General features: G+C 47.8%; 1 protein-coding gene across 1 annotated transcript in view; it reads left to right on the top strand.

Annotated features, from left to right (window-relative positions):
- LOC147106682 (sperm-specific sodium:proton exchanger-like) overlaps positions 1 to 17,616 on the top strand; it is a 504,645-nt gene that overhangs the window by 88,666 nt on the left and 398,363 nt on the right. The window contains exon 7 of the mRNA XM_086008503.1: positions 15,100 to 15,199. Within this exon, the coding sequence (XP_085864629.1) occupies positions 15,100 to 15,199 (100 nt within the window). The remainder of the gene's footprint in view (positions 1 to 15,099; positions 15,200 to 17,616) is intronic.

Raw genomic sequence — 17,616 nt, 5'->3', positions numbered from 1 at the left:
TCTTTACACTGAGGACACCCTACATCGTGTTGTGTGGCAATAGCACCGTGCTAAATGGGATAGATTCAGAACAGATCAAGCAGCTCAAAACTGGGCATCCATGAGGCACCTTGGGCCATCAGCAGCAGCAGAATTGTATTCCACCACAATCTGTAACCTCATGGCCTGGCATATCCCTCACTCTGCCATTATCATCAAGCCAGGGGACCAACCCTGGTTCAATAAGGAGTGTAGAGGAGCATGCCAGGAGCAGCACCAGGTGAACCTAAAAATGCGGTGCCAACCTGATGAAGTTGCAACACAGAACTACATGCATACTAAAAAGCAGAAGCAGCATGCTGTAGACAGGGCTAAGCAATCCCACAATCAATGGATCAGATCAAAGCTCTGCAGTCCTGCCACATCAGTCATGAATGGCGGTGGACCATTAAACAACTAACGGGAGGAGGAGGCGGAGGCTCCATCAATATTCCCATCCTCAATGATGGTGGAGCCCAGCACGTGAGGGCAAAAGATAAAGCTGAAGCGTTTGCAGCCATCTTCGGGCAGAAGTGGCAAGTGGATGATCCATATCGGCCTCCTCCTGAGGTCCCCACCATCACAGAAGCCAGTCTTCAGCCAATTCGATTTGCTCCATGTGATATTAAGAAAAGGCTGAGCGCACTGGATACAGCAAAGGCTATGGGCTCCAACAACATACCGGCTGTCATGCTGAAGACGTGTGCTTCAGATCTAGCCGCGCCTCTAGCCAAGCTGTTCCAGTACAGCTACAACACTGGCATCTATCCGACAATGTGCAAAATTGCCCAGGTATGTCCTGTCCACAAAAAGCAGGACAAATCCAATCCGGCCAATTACTGCCCATTAGTCTACTCTCAATCATCAGCAAAGTGATGGAACGTGTCGTTGGCCGTGCTATCAAGCGGCACTTACTCACCAATAACCTGCTCACCGATGCCCAGTTTGGGTTCTGCCAGAACCATTCGGCTCCAGACCTCATTACAGTCTTGGTCCAAACATGGACAAAGGAGCTGAATTCCAGAGGTGATGTGAGAGTGACTGCCCTTGACATCAAGGCAGCATTTGACCAAGTGTGGTATCAAGGAGCCCTAGTAAAACTGAAGTCAATGGGAATCGGGTGGGGTGAGGGGGGGACTCTCCACTGGCTGGAGTCATACCTAGCACAAAGGAAGATGGTTGTGGTGGTTGGTGATCAATCATCACAGCACAGGACTTCGCTGCAGGAGTTCCTCAGGGCAGCATCCTAGGCTCAACCATCTTTAGCTGCTTCATCAATGACCTTCCCTCCAACATAAGGTCAGAAATGGGGATGTTCGCTGATGACTGCACAGTGTTCAGTGCCATTCACAACTCCTCAGATAATGAAGCATTCCACGCCTGCATACAGCAAGACCTGGACGACGTTCAGGCTTGGGCTGCTAAGTGGCAGGTAACATTTGCGCCACAGAAGTGCCAACAAGCTATCTCCAACAAGCGAGAGTCTCAACCACCACCCCTTGACATTCAACAGCATTACCATCGCCGAATCCCCCACCATCAACATCCTGGGGGTTACCATTGACCAGAAACTTAACTGGACCAGCCACACAAATATTGTGGCAACAAGAGCAGGTCAGAGGCTAGGTATTCTGCTGTGAGTGTTTCACCTCCTGACTCCCTAAAGCCATTCCACCATCTACAAGGCACAAATAAGGAGTGTGATGGAATACTTTCCACTTGCCTGGATGAGTGCAGCTCCAACAACACTCAAGAAGCTGGACACCATCCAGGACAAAGCAGCCCGCTTGATTGGCACCTCATCCACCACCTTAAACATTTACTCCTTCCACCACCAGTGTACCGTGGCTGCAGTGTGTACCGTCTACAAGATGCACTGCAGCAACTCGCCAAGGCTCGTTCGGCAGCACCTCCCAAACCCGCGACCTCTACCACCTAGAAGGACAAGGGCAGCAGGCGCATTGGAACAGCACCACCTGCAAGTTCTCCTCTAAGTCACACACCATCCTGGCTTGGAAGTATATTGCCGTTCCTTCATCGTCGCTGGGTCAAAATCCTGGAACTCCCTACCTAACAGCACTGTGGGAGTACCTTCACCACACGGACTGCAGTGGTTCAAGAAGGCGGCTCACCACCACCTGCTCAAGGGCAATTAGTGATGGGCAATAAATGCTGGCATTGCCAGCTATGCCCAGATCTCATGAACAAATAATAAAAAAAGGGAGAAAGGGATACGCCGAGTAATTACAGACCAGTCAGCCTAACCTCGGTGGTGGGCAAATTGTTGGAAAAAATTCTGAGGGACAGTATAAATCATCACTTAGAAAGGCACGGTGTGAGGGTGCCGGTTAGTTCCCTCAGTAACCCCTAGATGGCACCTTCACTTGTTTTTTCCCTTTGCTAATTGTTACTAGTTTCTCCTGTGTTTATTACTTAACTGCCTTTTATCAGGTTTATTGGTTTCACCTGTTTTTGCTTGTATTTACGTTCTGTGGTTTCTTCCCTCTGTGCTCAGTCTTGACAAGCCGTTTGCCTAGTGGTAGCTTGTCTTGAGCTCCTATGTTTGTAACTGTTTACCTCTGCGATTCTAGTAAAGTACTTTTATTTAAGACTGCATACCTGCTTCTCGCCTCGTCTGTCTGCACTTGGGTCCAGAACCAGCCTCGCCCTGACAGCAAGACTGAGCCAGTATGGACCCAGCAGTGATGGAGGAATTTCGTTCTATTCTCTCCCATCAAGGTGCTTTCCTCGGCCGCCTTGAGCAACTTCTCCAAAGCATTTTGGACAAGGTAAATACGTGGACTCAGACCATTCAACACCCAGCCGCTGTGGCTTCTGCTCAGGATGTTCATCCTCAGTCAGTTCCTTTGGGTACTACCCCACCGGTCGCCGACCTCCAGACTCACCGAGAGCCTCGCCTACCCGCGCCAGAGCGCTATGACGGTCATCCGGGCAAGTGTCGCGGCTTCTTGACCCAGTGCTTCCTAGTTTTTGAACTCCAACCCTCCATGTTCCTATCACCCCGCTCTAAGGTAGCGTTCATCATATCACTACTCTCGGGAAAAGCTCTCGCCTGGGCTACTGCTATCTGGGAGCAGCAATCTTTCGTCTGCTCGGACATTCTCCTTTTCGCTGAAGAGATGAGCAAAGTCTTTGACCATCCTGTGAGTGGACGGGAGGCAGCTAAGAGACTTTTGAATCTCCGCCAGGGCAACTGCAGCGTAGCCGACTTCGCCATCGAGTTCCGCACACTCGCTGCGGAAAGCCGCTGGAACACCGAGGCCCTTCTCTCCACGTTTCTTCATGGCCTTTCCGAATCTATCAAAGATGAACTGGCGTCCAGAGAGGTTCCGGAGGACCTTGCCGTCAGAGTGGATAACCGCCTCCAGGAGCATGGTAGAGAGAGGAGATTCACTACTTCCACAGAGGTGAGATCTTCCGGTGTTTCGAATCTGACCAAGAGTTTCCAAGTACCCCCGAGTCCACCTGTTAGCACCGAAGAGGAACCTATGCAACTCGGCAGAACTCGGCTCTCCCAGTTTGAGAGACAGAGGAGATTGAGAGAGGGGCGTTGTCTTTACTGTGGCCTGTCTGGCCATCTCAGAGCCACGTGCCCTGAGCTTCAGGAAAAAGCCAGGAGGATTGGGAAAATACTGACAGATCAAATCCCTTCTCCTACCCCTTCTGTCTTCCAAACCCTGCTTCCCGCTCGTCTCTCTTGGGAGGGACAACAGTACAATATCCAGGCGTTTGTTGACTCCGGGGCCGTTGGCTGTTTTATCAATGCCACCCTTGTGCGCAGCCTGAAAATTCCTTTCTCCCGCCTTGACAAGCCTTTACAAGTCACCGCCCTCGACAGCAGGCCCCTTGGTTCTGAGCGCATTCATCATATCACCGGAGTATTACATGTCCAAGTAGGGGAGAGACATCAAGAGTTGCTGCAGTTTCACCTTATCGATTCACCTGAGCTCCCTCTCGTTCTTGGACATCCGTGGCTCTCTCTTCACAACCCTCACATTGACTGGACTACCGGGACTGTGCTGGAGTGGGGTCCTTCATGTCCAGCCAACTGTCTTAAGGTCTTCCCTAGTCCGCCCCGTCCTTCCTCTCCCGAGCCAGCTGATCAGCTGGACCTTGCTCATGTGCCCCCTGAATATTCGGACCTCCATGCTGTGTTTAGTAAGAGGCGGTCCACTACACTCCCCCCACACCGGTCCTACGACTGTGCCATTGATCTCCTGCCTGGCACTAGCCCCCCTCGGGGTCGGCTCTACTCTCTCTCTGGCCCTGAGAATGTTTCCATGGAAGAATACATCAAGGAAGCCCTCGCTACAGGTTTCATTCGCCCTTCCACCTCCCCAGCGGGTGCTGGCTTCTTTATTGTAAAGAAGAAGGATGGTGGGCTCCGGCCTTGCATAGACTATCGGGGGCTTAACAAAATTACCATTAAGAACCGCTATCCTCTCCCTTTGATGTCTTCAGCGTTTGAGCAGCTGCAGGGAGCTCCCATCTTCTCCAAACTTGACCTCCGCAACGCGTACAACCTGGTCCGCATTAGGGAGGGGGATGAATGGAAGACTGCCTTTATCACCCCTAGCGGTCACTGGGAATACCTCGTCATGCCCTTTGGTCTCACTAACGCTCCTGCTGTCTTCCAAGCTCTGGTCAATGACTTGCTCTGGGACCTGCTGAACCAGTTCATGTTTGTTTATTTGGATGACATTCTCATCTTCTCGAAGTCCCCCCAGCAGCATGTCCAACACGTCAGACGGGTGCTGCAGAGGCTCTTGGAGAACCGTCTCTTTGTCAAATCCGAGAAATGTGAATTCCACGTCTCTAAGGTCACCTTCCTGGGCTACGTCATCTCCTGTGGAAGCGTCCAGATGGATCCTAGCAAGGTTCAAGCCGTCTTGAACTGGCCGCGTCCCACGTCGGTTAAGCAGGTTCAGCGGTTCCTGGGATTCGCCAACTTTTACAGACGCACCATCTGCAACTTCAGCTCCCTTGCCGCCACCCTCTCCGCATTGACCAAGGGCTCGTCTTTACGGTTCAGTTGGTCTTCTGAAGCGGAACGGGCCTTCCAGGAGCTCAAACAACGCTTCACCTCTGCTCCCATTCTGGTACACCCTGACCCCACCCTGCCCTTTATCGTAGAGGTGGATGCCTCGGATATTGGAGTCGGGGCTGTCCTGTCCCAGCGCTCCCCTAAGGACCAAAAGCTACATCCCTGTGCCTTCTTTTCCCGTCGCCTGAAGCCAGCAGAGAGTAACTACGATGTCGGCAACAGGGAGCTCTTGGCAGTTAAGTTGGCCTTGGAGGAGTGGAGACACTGGTTGGAGGGAGCAGAGCATCCTTTTGTCGTCTGGACCGACCATAAAAATCTGACATATATCCAGGACGCCAAGTGCCTCAACCCTCGGCAGGCCAGGTGGGCTCTCTTCTTTAACCGGTTCAACTTTCGCCTGTCTTACCGCCCAGGGTCTAAGAACCTCAAACCGGATGCCCTTTCTCGACAGTTTGACCCCTCAGAAAAGGACCAGACCCCGGAACCTATCATCCCCAGTTCCTGCATCGTTGCTCCCGTCGCATGGGAGATTTGAGACTGTGGTGTGAGGGGCCCAATGTCAGGAGGCTGACCCTGGAGGAGGCCCTCCTCATAGCCTTTATGTTCCCAGTCAGGTGCGCGTCCAGGTCTTTCAATGGGGGCACTCTTCTCGATTGACTGGTCATCCTGGGATCCGACGGACTCTCGAGTTCCTTAAGAGGAGGTTCTGGTGGCCCTCTATTGAAGCCGACACCCAGGCCTTTGTCTCCGCTTGTCCCGTCTGTGCCCAGAACAAGACATCCCAACAACCTCTGCTTGGTCTCCTGCATCCCTTGCCCATCCCCAGCCGTCCCTGGTCTCATATCGCCCTGGATTTCATCACCGGGCTACCTCCATCTGAGGGATTCACTACCATCCTAGTTGTGGTCGATCGCTTTTCCAAGGCTGCTCACTTCGTCCCTCTTGTCAAGCTTCCGTCTGCCAGAGAGACTGCCCAGCTGGTTGTCCAGCATGTCTTCCGCCTCCATGGCTTGCCCCTGGATGTCGTCTCTGACTGTGGTCCCCAGTTCTCATCCCGGTTCTGGAAGGCTTTTTGTTCCCTCCTGGGCGCTTCCGTCAGTCTCTCCTCTGGGTTCCACCCACAGTCTAACGGCCAGGCTGAGAGAACCAACCAAGATCTGGAGAGGGTGCTAAGAAGCTTTGTGTCCTTCAATCCTTCCACCTGGAGCAAGTATCTGGTCTGGGCGGAGTACGCGCACAATACCCTTCAGAGCTCCTCCACTGGCCTCTCACCTTTCGAATGTCAATATGGCTTCCAACCGCCACTCTTCTCTGAACAGGAGAGGGTGGTAGGAGTCGCGGCTGCCCAGGGGTTCGTCCAACGCTGCCGCCGTACCTGGAGAAGGGTCCGATCCGCCTTGCAGCTCGCTTCTTCTCGGCAGAAAGTGCAGGCTGACCGACACCGCTGCCCAGCTCCTCGGTTCCGGACCGGACAGAAGGTATGGCTGTCTACCCAGAATCTTCCGCTCAATGTGGAGTCCCGCAAGTTGGCTCCCCGGTTCATCGGACCTTTTAGGATTTTGGAAAAAGTAAACCCTGTGGCCTACCGGCTCCTCCTTCCTCGGTCGATGAAGATACATCCCACGTTCCACGTCTCTCACCTCAAGCCGGTACTTACCAGTCCCTTGGTTCCTGCTTCCAAGCCTCCCCCCGCCCCCCCCCCCCCGCCCCGCATGATTGATGGTCAGCAAGCCTACACTGTCCGTCGCCGGGTTAGGAGGAGCATTCAATACCTGATCGACTGGGAGGGTTATGGTCCTGAAGAGCGTTCCTGGGTTCCGGCCCGGGACATTTTGGATCCTGAACTCATCAGGGATTTTCACCGTCGCCACCCTGATCGTCCAGGAGGAACGTCAGGAGCCGTTCCTAGCGGAGGGGGTCCTGTGAGGGTGCCGGTTAGTTACCTCAGTAACCCCTAGATGGCACCTTCACTTGTTTTTTCCCTTTGCTAATTGTTACTAGCTTCTCCTGTGTTTATTACTTAACTGCCTTTTATCAGGTTTATTGGTTTCACCTGTTTTTGCTTGTATTTAAGTTCTGTGGTTTCTTCCCTCTGTGCTCAGTCTTGACAAGCCGTTTGCCTAGTGGTAGCTTGTCTTGAGCTCCTATGTTTGTAACTGTTTACCTCTGCGATTCTAGTAAAGTACTTTTATTTAAGACTGCATACCTGCTTCTCGCCTCGTCTGTCTGCACTTGGGTCCAGAACCAGCCTCGCCCTGACACACGGATTAATCAAGGAGAGTCAACATGGATTTATTAAGGGCAGGTTGTGTCTGACTAACTTGATTCAATTTTTTGAGGAGGTAACAAGGAGGGTTGATGAGGGTAGTACATTTGATGTAGTCTACATGGATTTTAGCAAGACTTTTGACAAGGTCCTACATGACAGACTGGTCAGAAAAGTAAAAGCCCATGGGATCCAGGGGAAAGTGGCAAGTTGGATCCAAAATTGGCTCAGTGGCAGGAAGCTAAGTGTAATGGTCGATGGATGCTTTTGTGACTGGAAAGCTGTTTCCAGAGGGGTTCCGCAGGGCTCAGTACTAGCTCCCTTGTTTTTTGTGGTGTACATCAATGATTTAGGCCAGAATTTTCCGGGGTGATAGCAGGTGCGATTGCTGGTGGGTCGGGTGGGAAAGTTGTTATTTTTGACAGCAGGTCGGGAACCCGCTGTCATCTTGTTCCCATGCACCTTTCCCCCATCGCGGAGCCCACCTGACTGGCAGTGGCGGAGGACCCAATTGAGATTATTATCAGGTAGTTTACAGGCATTTAAGAGCCTTTTTTCACTTACTTTTTTAATTTCCCTGCATGGCGATGGGATTCACGCAGCTCGGGAACCACGTCTGTCAACCTGAGGCAGGAGTTCCGTGGCCATTGCTCCAGCTGATTACTTGACAGCATGGAATGTTCAGTGAAAGCTCCACCTGACAGATGATCACTTTCCTCAGGCAGAAGCTGTTGCTCAGTCCATTTCCAGCATAGATTCTGCAGGCTGCAAGTCTTTACAGCAAAGTCTCCATCCAGTCTCACCTCATTGGAAGAACCCTCTCACCATTAACAGAATGCTTCTGTCATCTGTACTTCACCTGCTATCCCATCAGCATGGGTGCCATTTATACTGTCTCACCTTGGTCCTCAGAATCGGACAGCGATGAGCCCCAACACCAGCTGCACCAGCAGCACCAACAACAACACCAACCTTCTCCGCAATCACCTGATGCTGCACAGGACACAGGTCATCAGCACCCGAGCATATTGCTGCCTGGGAGGCTACGGATGGCCTCCTCATGGCTAGATTTCGTTAACTTTACGCTGTACACCCATATGGCTGCCTCATGATGCACCAGGTTGACACCATCCCACACCAACACCATAAAGCCTTCCTACAATGACCAAGCCATTCCTTTCAGACTCATTACCATTGCGGGGGAGGTACTGTTATATCTCACCATTCACTGCAACTCACTAAGCCACTTCTAAAGGTGCACACAAAGCTGTCCAAGACTGAAAGTGTTGAACATAGGAACATAAGAAATAGGAGCAGGAGTAGGCCATTTGGCTCTTTGAGCCTGCTCTGCCATTCAGTAAGATCATGGCTGATCTTCTACCTCATCTCCACTTTCCTGCACTATCCCCATATCCTTTGATTCCCCTAATATTTATAATAAAGATGAAAATAAAGATTTTTATGTTTGACATCACATTAACAGAAACTTAACATATAGATTGGATAAAACACCCAAGTGCCTACTCTTGTGTGTTATTAGTTGGTATGATTGCACTAAGATGAGGGTGAGTGTGAGGGGTGGCTAATGAGATGGGGCTGTGATAATGGAGATAGATAGAGAGAGATGGTTGGAGGTGCAAGGTATGTTGGTGTGAGTAAGGATGTGCAGGAGTACGGTAGGAAAGGCAGACTGATGGGGATGTGATGAGTGGCACAGCAGGATGAAGTTGAGTGTGGCTTTGTACTAACATTTTTGGATCTAATGAGATCATTGAAAGGTTTGCTGCACTGCACCCAGGTCCTCCTGAACATATCCCTGCTTGTGCCCTCTCTGCAATCTGCAACCATACTGTCTTGGTCTCCTTGGGCGGTCTCTTCTGCCCGTTGAAAGGGAAGAGGACCTCCCTGTATGCTCTGACTCCCTCCATAAGCATGTGGAGGGAGTCATCAGAGAACCTAGGTGCAATCATTGTCAGTATTTGCAGCACTCCAATGCTGTAGTACACTGACAGCACTATGTTAGATTAAACTTCAAATTTAATGTGGCCATGGTCCCTTTAAGGATCCCAGCTGAAAGTGTGTCATCAATGACGTCCAGACCTGCTCCATCTCATTGGGTCGGGTAATGCGCTGGGCGGGCTTAATAGGCCCCATTAAGGTAAGCTCATTTTCAACAATGGGATGGAACCAGCAGTGGGGTCGTGACCCGACACCGGCCCAGGTAGGCAAAATTCCGGCCTTAGACTTCAGTGTAGAGGGCATGATTAAGGAGTTTGCAGTTGATACAAAAATTGGCTGTGTGGTTGATGGTGAGGAAGAAAGCTGTAGACTGCAGGAAGATATCAATGGACTGATCAGGTGGGCAGAAAAGTGGCAAATGGAATTCAATCCGGCAAGTGTGTGATAATGCATTGGGGAGGGCTAACAAGGCAAGGGATTACACAATACATGGTAGAATACTGAGAAGTGTAGAGGATCAGAGGGTCCTTGGAGTGCATGTCCACAGATTCCTGAAGGTAGCAGGACAGGTAGATAAGGTGGTTAAGAAGGCATAGAATATAAGAGCAGGGAGGTTATGCTTGAACTGTATAAAACACTAGTTAGACCACAGCTAGAGTATTGTGTACAGTTCTCATCACCACATTACAGGAAAGATGTGATTGCACTAGGGAGGGTACAGAGGAGATTTACAAGGATGTTGCTAGGACTGGAGAATTTTAGCTATGAGGAACGATTGGATAGGCTGGGGATGTTTTCTTTGGAACAGAGGAGGCTGAGGGGAGACTTAATTGAGGTGTATAAAATTATGAGGGGCCTAGATAGCGTGGATCTAGCGTGCTATTTCCCCTAGCAGAGAGGTCAATAACCAGGGGCCATAGATTTAAAGTAATTGGTAGAAGGATTAGAGGGGAGTTGAGGAGAACCTTTTCACCCAGGGGGTGGTGGGGGTCTGGAACTCACTGCCTGGTAGAGGCAGAAACGTTCATCACATTTAAGAAGTACTTGTAGGTTACTGCACTTCAGGTGCATATCCAAGGCTACAGACCAAGAGCTGGAAAGTGGGATTAGACTGGATAGCTCTTTTTGCAGCTGGCACAGACACGATGGGTTGAATGGCCTCCTTCTGTGCCGTACATTTCTATGATTCTGTGATAAGCAATGTTGATATTTTTCCATATTCTATCGTAGAAATTCCACCTCCCTAAGTCATATTTTTATAAATACTTGGGAATCTAGCATTTTTTGTTTCAACATTGTACCAAAGTAAAATAATATAAGTGACATCACTTGAATAACCTATTTTGACCAAAGGCATACTAAACCATTTGGAGTTCTGCTGTCTTTTAAGAAACACTGTAGTCAAGTAGTGTATAAGTGCTTTTAATGTTATGCTTAACGTTTTATTTAATATATTTTTATATTTATCTTCTTCAGTGTACTTTGAAAACCAGACGCTGCTTAAAAAATAATTGTAAATATTGTAGAAATACAATAAAAAAGCAAGAGCAAGAGGGATCTGGAAAATTCAACCATCTTGCAAATCCATCATTCTGATGTGGGATCTAATTTGTATTACAAAAAGTCATGTAACTCTGTATCATTTTATACTAAATTAAAAAGGATATTAGGAAAGCAAAGAGAGAGCATGAAAAATTCTTGGCAAGTAAAATCAAGGAAAACCCAAAGATGTCTTATAAATATATTAAGAGTAAGAGGATAACTAAAGAAAGGGTAGGGCCTATTAGCGATCATGAGGGTAATTGTGTGTGGAGGCGGGAGACGTTGGTAGGGTTCTTACTGAATACTTTGCATCTGCTTTCACAAAGGAGAGGGGCAAAGCAGACATTGCTATCAGGGAGGAGGAGTGTGAAATATTAGATGAAATAAACATAGTGAGAGAGGAAGTATTAAGGTGTTTAGCAGCTTTAAAAGTGGATAAATCCCCAGGCCTGGATGAAATGTATCCCAGGCTGTTAAGCGAAGCAAAAGAGGAAATAGCAGAGGCCTTGACCATCATTTTCCAATCCTCTCTGGCTTCAGGTGTGGTGCCGGAGGACTGCTAATGTGGTACTCTTGTTTAAAAAGGGAGAAAAGGATAGACCGAGTAATTACAGGCCAGTCAGCCTAACCTCGGTGGTGGGAAAATTATTGGAAAGAATTCTGAAGACACGGATTAATCAAGGATAGTCAGCACGGATTTGTTAAGGGAAGGTCGTGTCTGACAAACTTGATTGAATTTTTTGAGGAAGTAACAAGGAGGGTAGATGTGGGTAGTGCGTTTGATGTAGTGTATATGGACTTTAGCAAGGCTTTTGATAAGGTTCCGCCTGGCAGACTGGTCACGAAGTTAAAAGCCCATGGGATCCAGGGCAAAGTGTCAAATTGGATTCAAAACTGGCTCGGAGGCAGGAAGCAGAGGGTAATGGTTGATGGGTGTTTTTGTGACTGGAAGGCTGTTTCCAGTGGGGTTCCGCAGGGATCAGTACTAGGTCCCTTGCTTTTTGTGGTACATATCAATGATCTAGACTTGAATATAGGGGGTATGATTTAGAAGTTTGCAGATGATACTAAAATTGGCTGTGTGGTTGATACTGAAGAAGGAAACTGTAGACTGCAGAAAGATATCAATAAATTGGTCAGGTGGGCAGAACAGTGGCAAATGGAATTCAATCCGGAGAAGTGTGAGGTAATGCATTTGGGGAGGGCTAACAAGGAAAGGGAATACGCATTAAATGGTAGGACACTGAGTAGTGTAGCGGAACAAAGGGACCTTGGAGTGCATGTCCACAGATCCCTGAAGGTAGCAGGCCAGGTAGATAAGGTGGTTAAGAAGGCATACGGAATGCTTGCCTTTATTAGCCGTGGCATAGAATACAAGAGCAGGGGGGTTATACTTCAACTGTATAAAACACTAGTCAGGCCTCAGCTAGAATACTGCGTGCAGTTCTGGTCACCACATTACAGGAAAGATGTGATTGCACTAGAGAGGGTACAGAGGAGATTTACAAGGATGTTGCCGGGAGTAGAGAATCTTAACTATGAGGAAAGACTGGTTAGGCTGGGTCTATTTTCCTTGGAACAGAGGAGGCTGAGGTGTATAAAATTATGAGGGGCCTAGATAAAGTGGATAGAAAGGACCTATTTCTGTTAGCAGAGGGCACAGAAATCAGGGAGCACAGATTTAAAGTAATTGGGGGAAGGTTTAGAGGGGATTTGAGGGGAAATTTCTTCACCAAGAGGGTTGTGGGGGTCTGGAACTCACTGCCTGAAAGGGTGGTAGAGGCAGAAACCCTAACCACATTTAAAAAGTACTTGGATGTGCACTTGGGATGCTGTAACCTGCAGGGCAACGGACCAAGAGCTGGGAAGTGGGATTAGGCTGGATAGATCTTTGTTGGCCAGCGCGCACACGATGGGCCGAAATGGCCCCCTTCTGTGCTGTAACTTTCTATGATTCTATGTTTAGAAATCACTGGTTAGGCCTCAGCTATAGGATTGTGTCCAATTTTGGGCACCACACTTTAGGAAGGATGTCTAGGCCTTGGAGAATGTGCAAAGGAGATTTACCAGAATGATACCAGGGATGAAGGAGTTCTGTGGAGAGACTAGAGGAACTGGGGTAGTTCTCCTTAGAGCAGAGAAGGCTAAGAGGAGATTTATTAGAATGGTACCAGGGATGAGGGACTTCAGTTATGTGCAAAGACTAGAGAAGTTGGGATTGTTCTCCTTAGAGCAGAGAAATTTAACGGGAGATTAATAGAGCTGTTCAAAATTATGAGGGGTTTTGATAGAGTAAATAAGGAGAAACTGTTTCCACTGGCAGGTGGGTCAGTAACCAGAGGACACAGATTTATGATAATTGGCAAAAGGACTAGAGTTTTTTTTGCAGTGAGTTGTTATGATTTGGAATGCACTTCCTGAAAGGATGGTGGATGTAAATTCAGTAGTAGCTTTTAAAAGGGAATTGGATATGTACGTGAAAAGGTAAACTTTGCGCATCATTTGACTCCGTTTTCTGCTGCTGTATTTATTGTGCCAGCCACTGGCTTTTGTTTAGATGTTTTCGTTAGCCAAACAACTTTACAAATACTAAAATATACAATGGCCCAGAAATTTGGGTCGGGGGCTTCCCGCGGGTGCAAGCCCCCGACCTGCACTTACCTTGCGCGCCGGCAGTTGAGCTCTGGGCTCCCGTGGAATTCCGCTCCGGGGCCTGGCCCAGTTGCCGGCCTGCTGTGCATGCTTGTCCCAGGGGCGTAGTTAGTGCGATGCGTCCCCTGGGATCACGTGAGCCATGGGCAGCCAGTCGGAGGAGGGAAAAGCCCATTCATAAGATTGACAGGAAGACCTGTCTAAACTTATGAATACTCTGGCCCCAAAATAGTATTAAACCTTCAAATAAATTTTAAAAAATCATCACACTTTTTAAATAAACTATAAATTACATAAAATAACTATTTTAAACAATAATTTAAATTTTTGAAAAAAATAATTTTATAAAAAAACGGGGCTAAAAATAAACTTAACTTGCTTTAAAGTATTTAAAAATAATAAACCTGTGGAAAAAATGTTTTAATTTTAATGAATTGACCACTTACCTTTTAAAATGCAGGCCTTGCGCCTGGTTTTTACATTTCTAAAATCTAAAGACTTACCCTCACGGAAAAACCTGTAAAATAAAACGTAAGTTCAAAGCGCTCGCGCAGACTCCCGCGCGCACGCGTTTGACCTCTGAACCCCTTCGTTCAGAGGAACGGAAGTGCCGGTTTCCCGCGCATGCGCAGTGCATCCAAGAAACCGGCCCTTCTATCGGGTCCACGCGTGAGTACCCCGTGCGTACTTAGGCGTTGGGACCCGAATTTCTGGGCCATTCTGTTGCCACCATTATTGTCGCCCTATGTGGCCACATACTTTTAAGTGGCCATTTAACTTTAAGTGCTCACCATAAACTCTCATAAAGATTAATTTAAAGGGGCTTAAACACGATTTTCAACTCCCCTCTGACATATTCAAAATGCTATGCGCAATGTGGGCTAAAGCCTCGTGCACACAATATATATTAAGTTGACTCTGCAGAATTAAGTATGGTGAACACACAAATGATTGGGAGGTGCTAATAATGCACTGCCTGACTGTTGTCTGATTAGAGCCTGATTGTAAATCTATCCCACTGTATACAATGGTACTTTGATTCTATCTCAAACTCGTAGGCATATGTAGCACATAGATAATGCTTCATATGTGCATCCAAGTTTCAGAAGAAATTGTAGCACCCTAATATCTGCAACCTATTTCATTCAGCCACGGACACACATTGGATTTTTAGGCCTAATGTAAGGTTGAACTTCTGTTGGCAATTTCATGGGGAAGTTACAGTGTACATCACGCCGTTATGATGTCACAACACATCAAATTCTGGAGTGGTGTTGTTAGTTTCAGGTTTTATACAGGAGTTACTGTGCCAGTTCCTGGGCACCTACTTGGGGGAACTTAATGAAGGTGAAGTAGTGAACTCGTGAGATTTGGCTGCTCTACATTATGATTTTCTTCCCTTACATTTATGCTACTATGGATTTAAATTCAGTATGCAAATTATAGTACACCAAGGGCATAAAAGGGTCAGATATCCCTCTGATTTTCCCAGTTTTCTTAACTTACATGAATTATGTGTTGAAAAATGATGACTTTATACCAAAAAGTGAAAATTTACCATTTGAGTTGTTTGATTGTATGTCTGATTTATTTTCAGGTGAATGGGTTGGGATGTCGGGTGTAATATCTGTTACCTTTATGGGGCTATTTATGGATACAGTGAGTTTTAGTCCAGAGATTGAGGTGTTCCTATTGCGGTGAGTATTGGAACTGATTTGTTGCCCTTCACATATTGATTCTTTTTGTTATATATATTAAACATGATACGGAATGAAATTAATTGGGAAATTTATCATTTTGCAGCAAGGTGTTATCAGTTTGACAGCTCACTTTTTCAGGCTTTTGGCATGACTATTCGTAACCATGATGGCTCAGAAATTCCTTTTACTTTTCGGTGTAAAAATGTCATAATTTGGGTGGGCAGGGGTGGAATTTGGTGCAGGATTTGGAAAAGGTCAGTTTCCCTACTGCAATCGATTGCAACTGATTGGCAAGGTGCCTGAGTTTCCTTCTTCCCACCTGAGGCAGGTGTGAGCACCTAACCATAGGAAGTGGGACTGGCTCAGAGATGGAACTCATGGGTAGAGGGAAGTCCTGCCCTGCCATACTTGCAGCAGTGGAATAGGATGAAGAAATTTGAGGCCAATGTCTCTGAATTAATCAAGAATCTCTAAATTATGGTGTGGCGGAAATCACTTCAGAAGCTGAATGATCGTAATACGCTGTTAGACAGCCATGGTAGACAATGAAAATAAATTGTAGGGAAAAAAATCAAAAAATTAGAGAAACCAAAGTAAAAGAAAAAGAGCCAAAGACGGATAATTATTGACAAATAACAAGTTTTTTTCCCCAGGAGAAGATGCAGAACAATAGTATTTACAAATTATTTCAAGTTTTTGATACTGTGGGCTCGATTTTACCAGGCCCAAGGAGGCGGGATTGGAGGCGTGTGAGTTGTCAAAATTGCAAAAAATGGCGGTCGGTTCCGATCCCGCCTCCGAACAATTTTCCCAGAATCGGGGATCAGACCCCGTTTCCATTCTGCCTCCAAGAGGCGGGATAGGCCATTAAGGCCCTTAACAACCAGTTAATTGCCTCTATAATCCCATTTTAAGAAGCCTTTCTGATTTTAACACTTTTCTCCAGTCCTTCACGTCTCCTCTGGAACACGCCAGTTAATCCTGGCAGCCTTACATGTGGATTGCTTACTAACAGCTGCAGCTCCACCATTAAAAAGGAGTTTTCACCAATGATCATTTGCAGGTGACAGAACTTTGTTGTCTCAGGTCTTGGGGAACTTTTAGCAGGCATACTCATTGTTGTGGAGCCTGACACCCATCTCCAGTGTGACCTCCTGGGAAACCCCTCTCGCCACCTTGACTGAGCGCTTCCTCAACTGAGGCATATACCAGAAGCATGGGAACCATTTATTTCCTTTCCTCCTGGACATCAGATTTGGACGAAGACCAGCCGTGGCAACAGCAGAACCATGAACAACAGCACCACCAACAGCAGCAGCAACAACAGGAGCGCCAAACTGTTGCTCACCCATCTGATGCTGCACAGGCCAGAAGGCGCCAGCGCACGACCACATTGCTGCCCGGGATGCAAGGGACGCATTCATGTTGGCCAGATTTGCTTAGCCTGCACAATCAAACACTTTTGCCTCGCACCTTCTTACCAGAGCATCGACAATGGACAAGAACCTGCGGATTCCTATCACTCTGACCACCATACTGACAATTGCAAGTCGCTCTTAGCCCTCAATATGGAAGTCCCATTTGCGAAATGACACAGGCCACAACTTCAACAGTTTGCCATCAGAATTTTTTTTATCACAACAAGCAACTGATTTAAAAAAGCATTTAAAAAATAAGCACAACATAACACCTAAGTGACTATACTTGTGCATTACCTTCCTCTTGCACGTGCTCTTACGTGGTGCTTCCCCTGTGGCTTCAGCAGATGTGGAGGCCCCTTGCTCACTTTCTTGCTGCTCCTGTCTCGACACCTTTGGCTGCTGTCCTCTGGGGTTGCGAACCTGTGAAGGCTCGGCATCAGTCTGCTGCTCCTGCGGCTGTGCAGGGGCTGAGACGCTGATCTCAGTTCGGTGAGGGCTCTGGTGGGGCTCTGACCGAGGGCTTTGCAGTGGCATAGTCGTGTGAGCGCTTGGAGAGGAGCCCCCACTTCCTTGTTGTCTGCTACCAACATCCCTCTCATGGGTCAGCCCTACTTCAGAGCTAGCAAATGGCTTGACAGCATCTTCCTGCACTTCAGGAGGGCCATGAGGACCCGTTTCTGCAGTGGAAGTCCTACTCCAGAGGACTTCCATGAAAGTGTCATTTCGATGCTCAATAGCTGACCATCGTTCCTCAAGAGATGCCAGTCTATTGTGAACAATGACCTTGTTTTCAACACTCTGGCGACTTAGCTCCTCCATGGCTGTAGCCATCCTCTCCTCTCACTAAGACAGATTATCTGGCCATAATCTAATTGCTATTTTTGGGACCTTGCTGTGTGCAAATTGGCTGCTGCGTTTCCTACATTACATGAACTTCTATGTCCATATTCTTCTTGAAGCACCTGCTGTTTGTGCCACCTAAAAGTGAAGGAG

Source organism: Somniosus microcephalus, chromosome 15 (genome assembly GCF_052327205.1).
Source record: "Somniosus microcephalus isolate GS21.2 chromosome 15, FLI_Smic_1.0, whole genome shotgun sequence".
NCBI lineage: Eukaryota > Metazoa > Chordata > Chondrichthyes > Squaliformes > Somniosidae > Somniosus > Somniosus microcephalus.
Note: the sequence above shows the minus strand (reverse complement) of the source record. Positions and strands in the feature narration are given on the sequence as shown.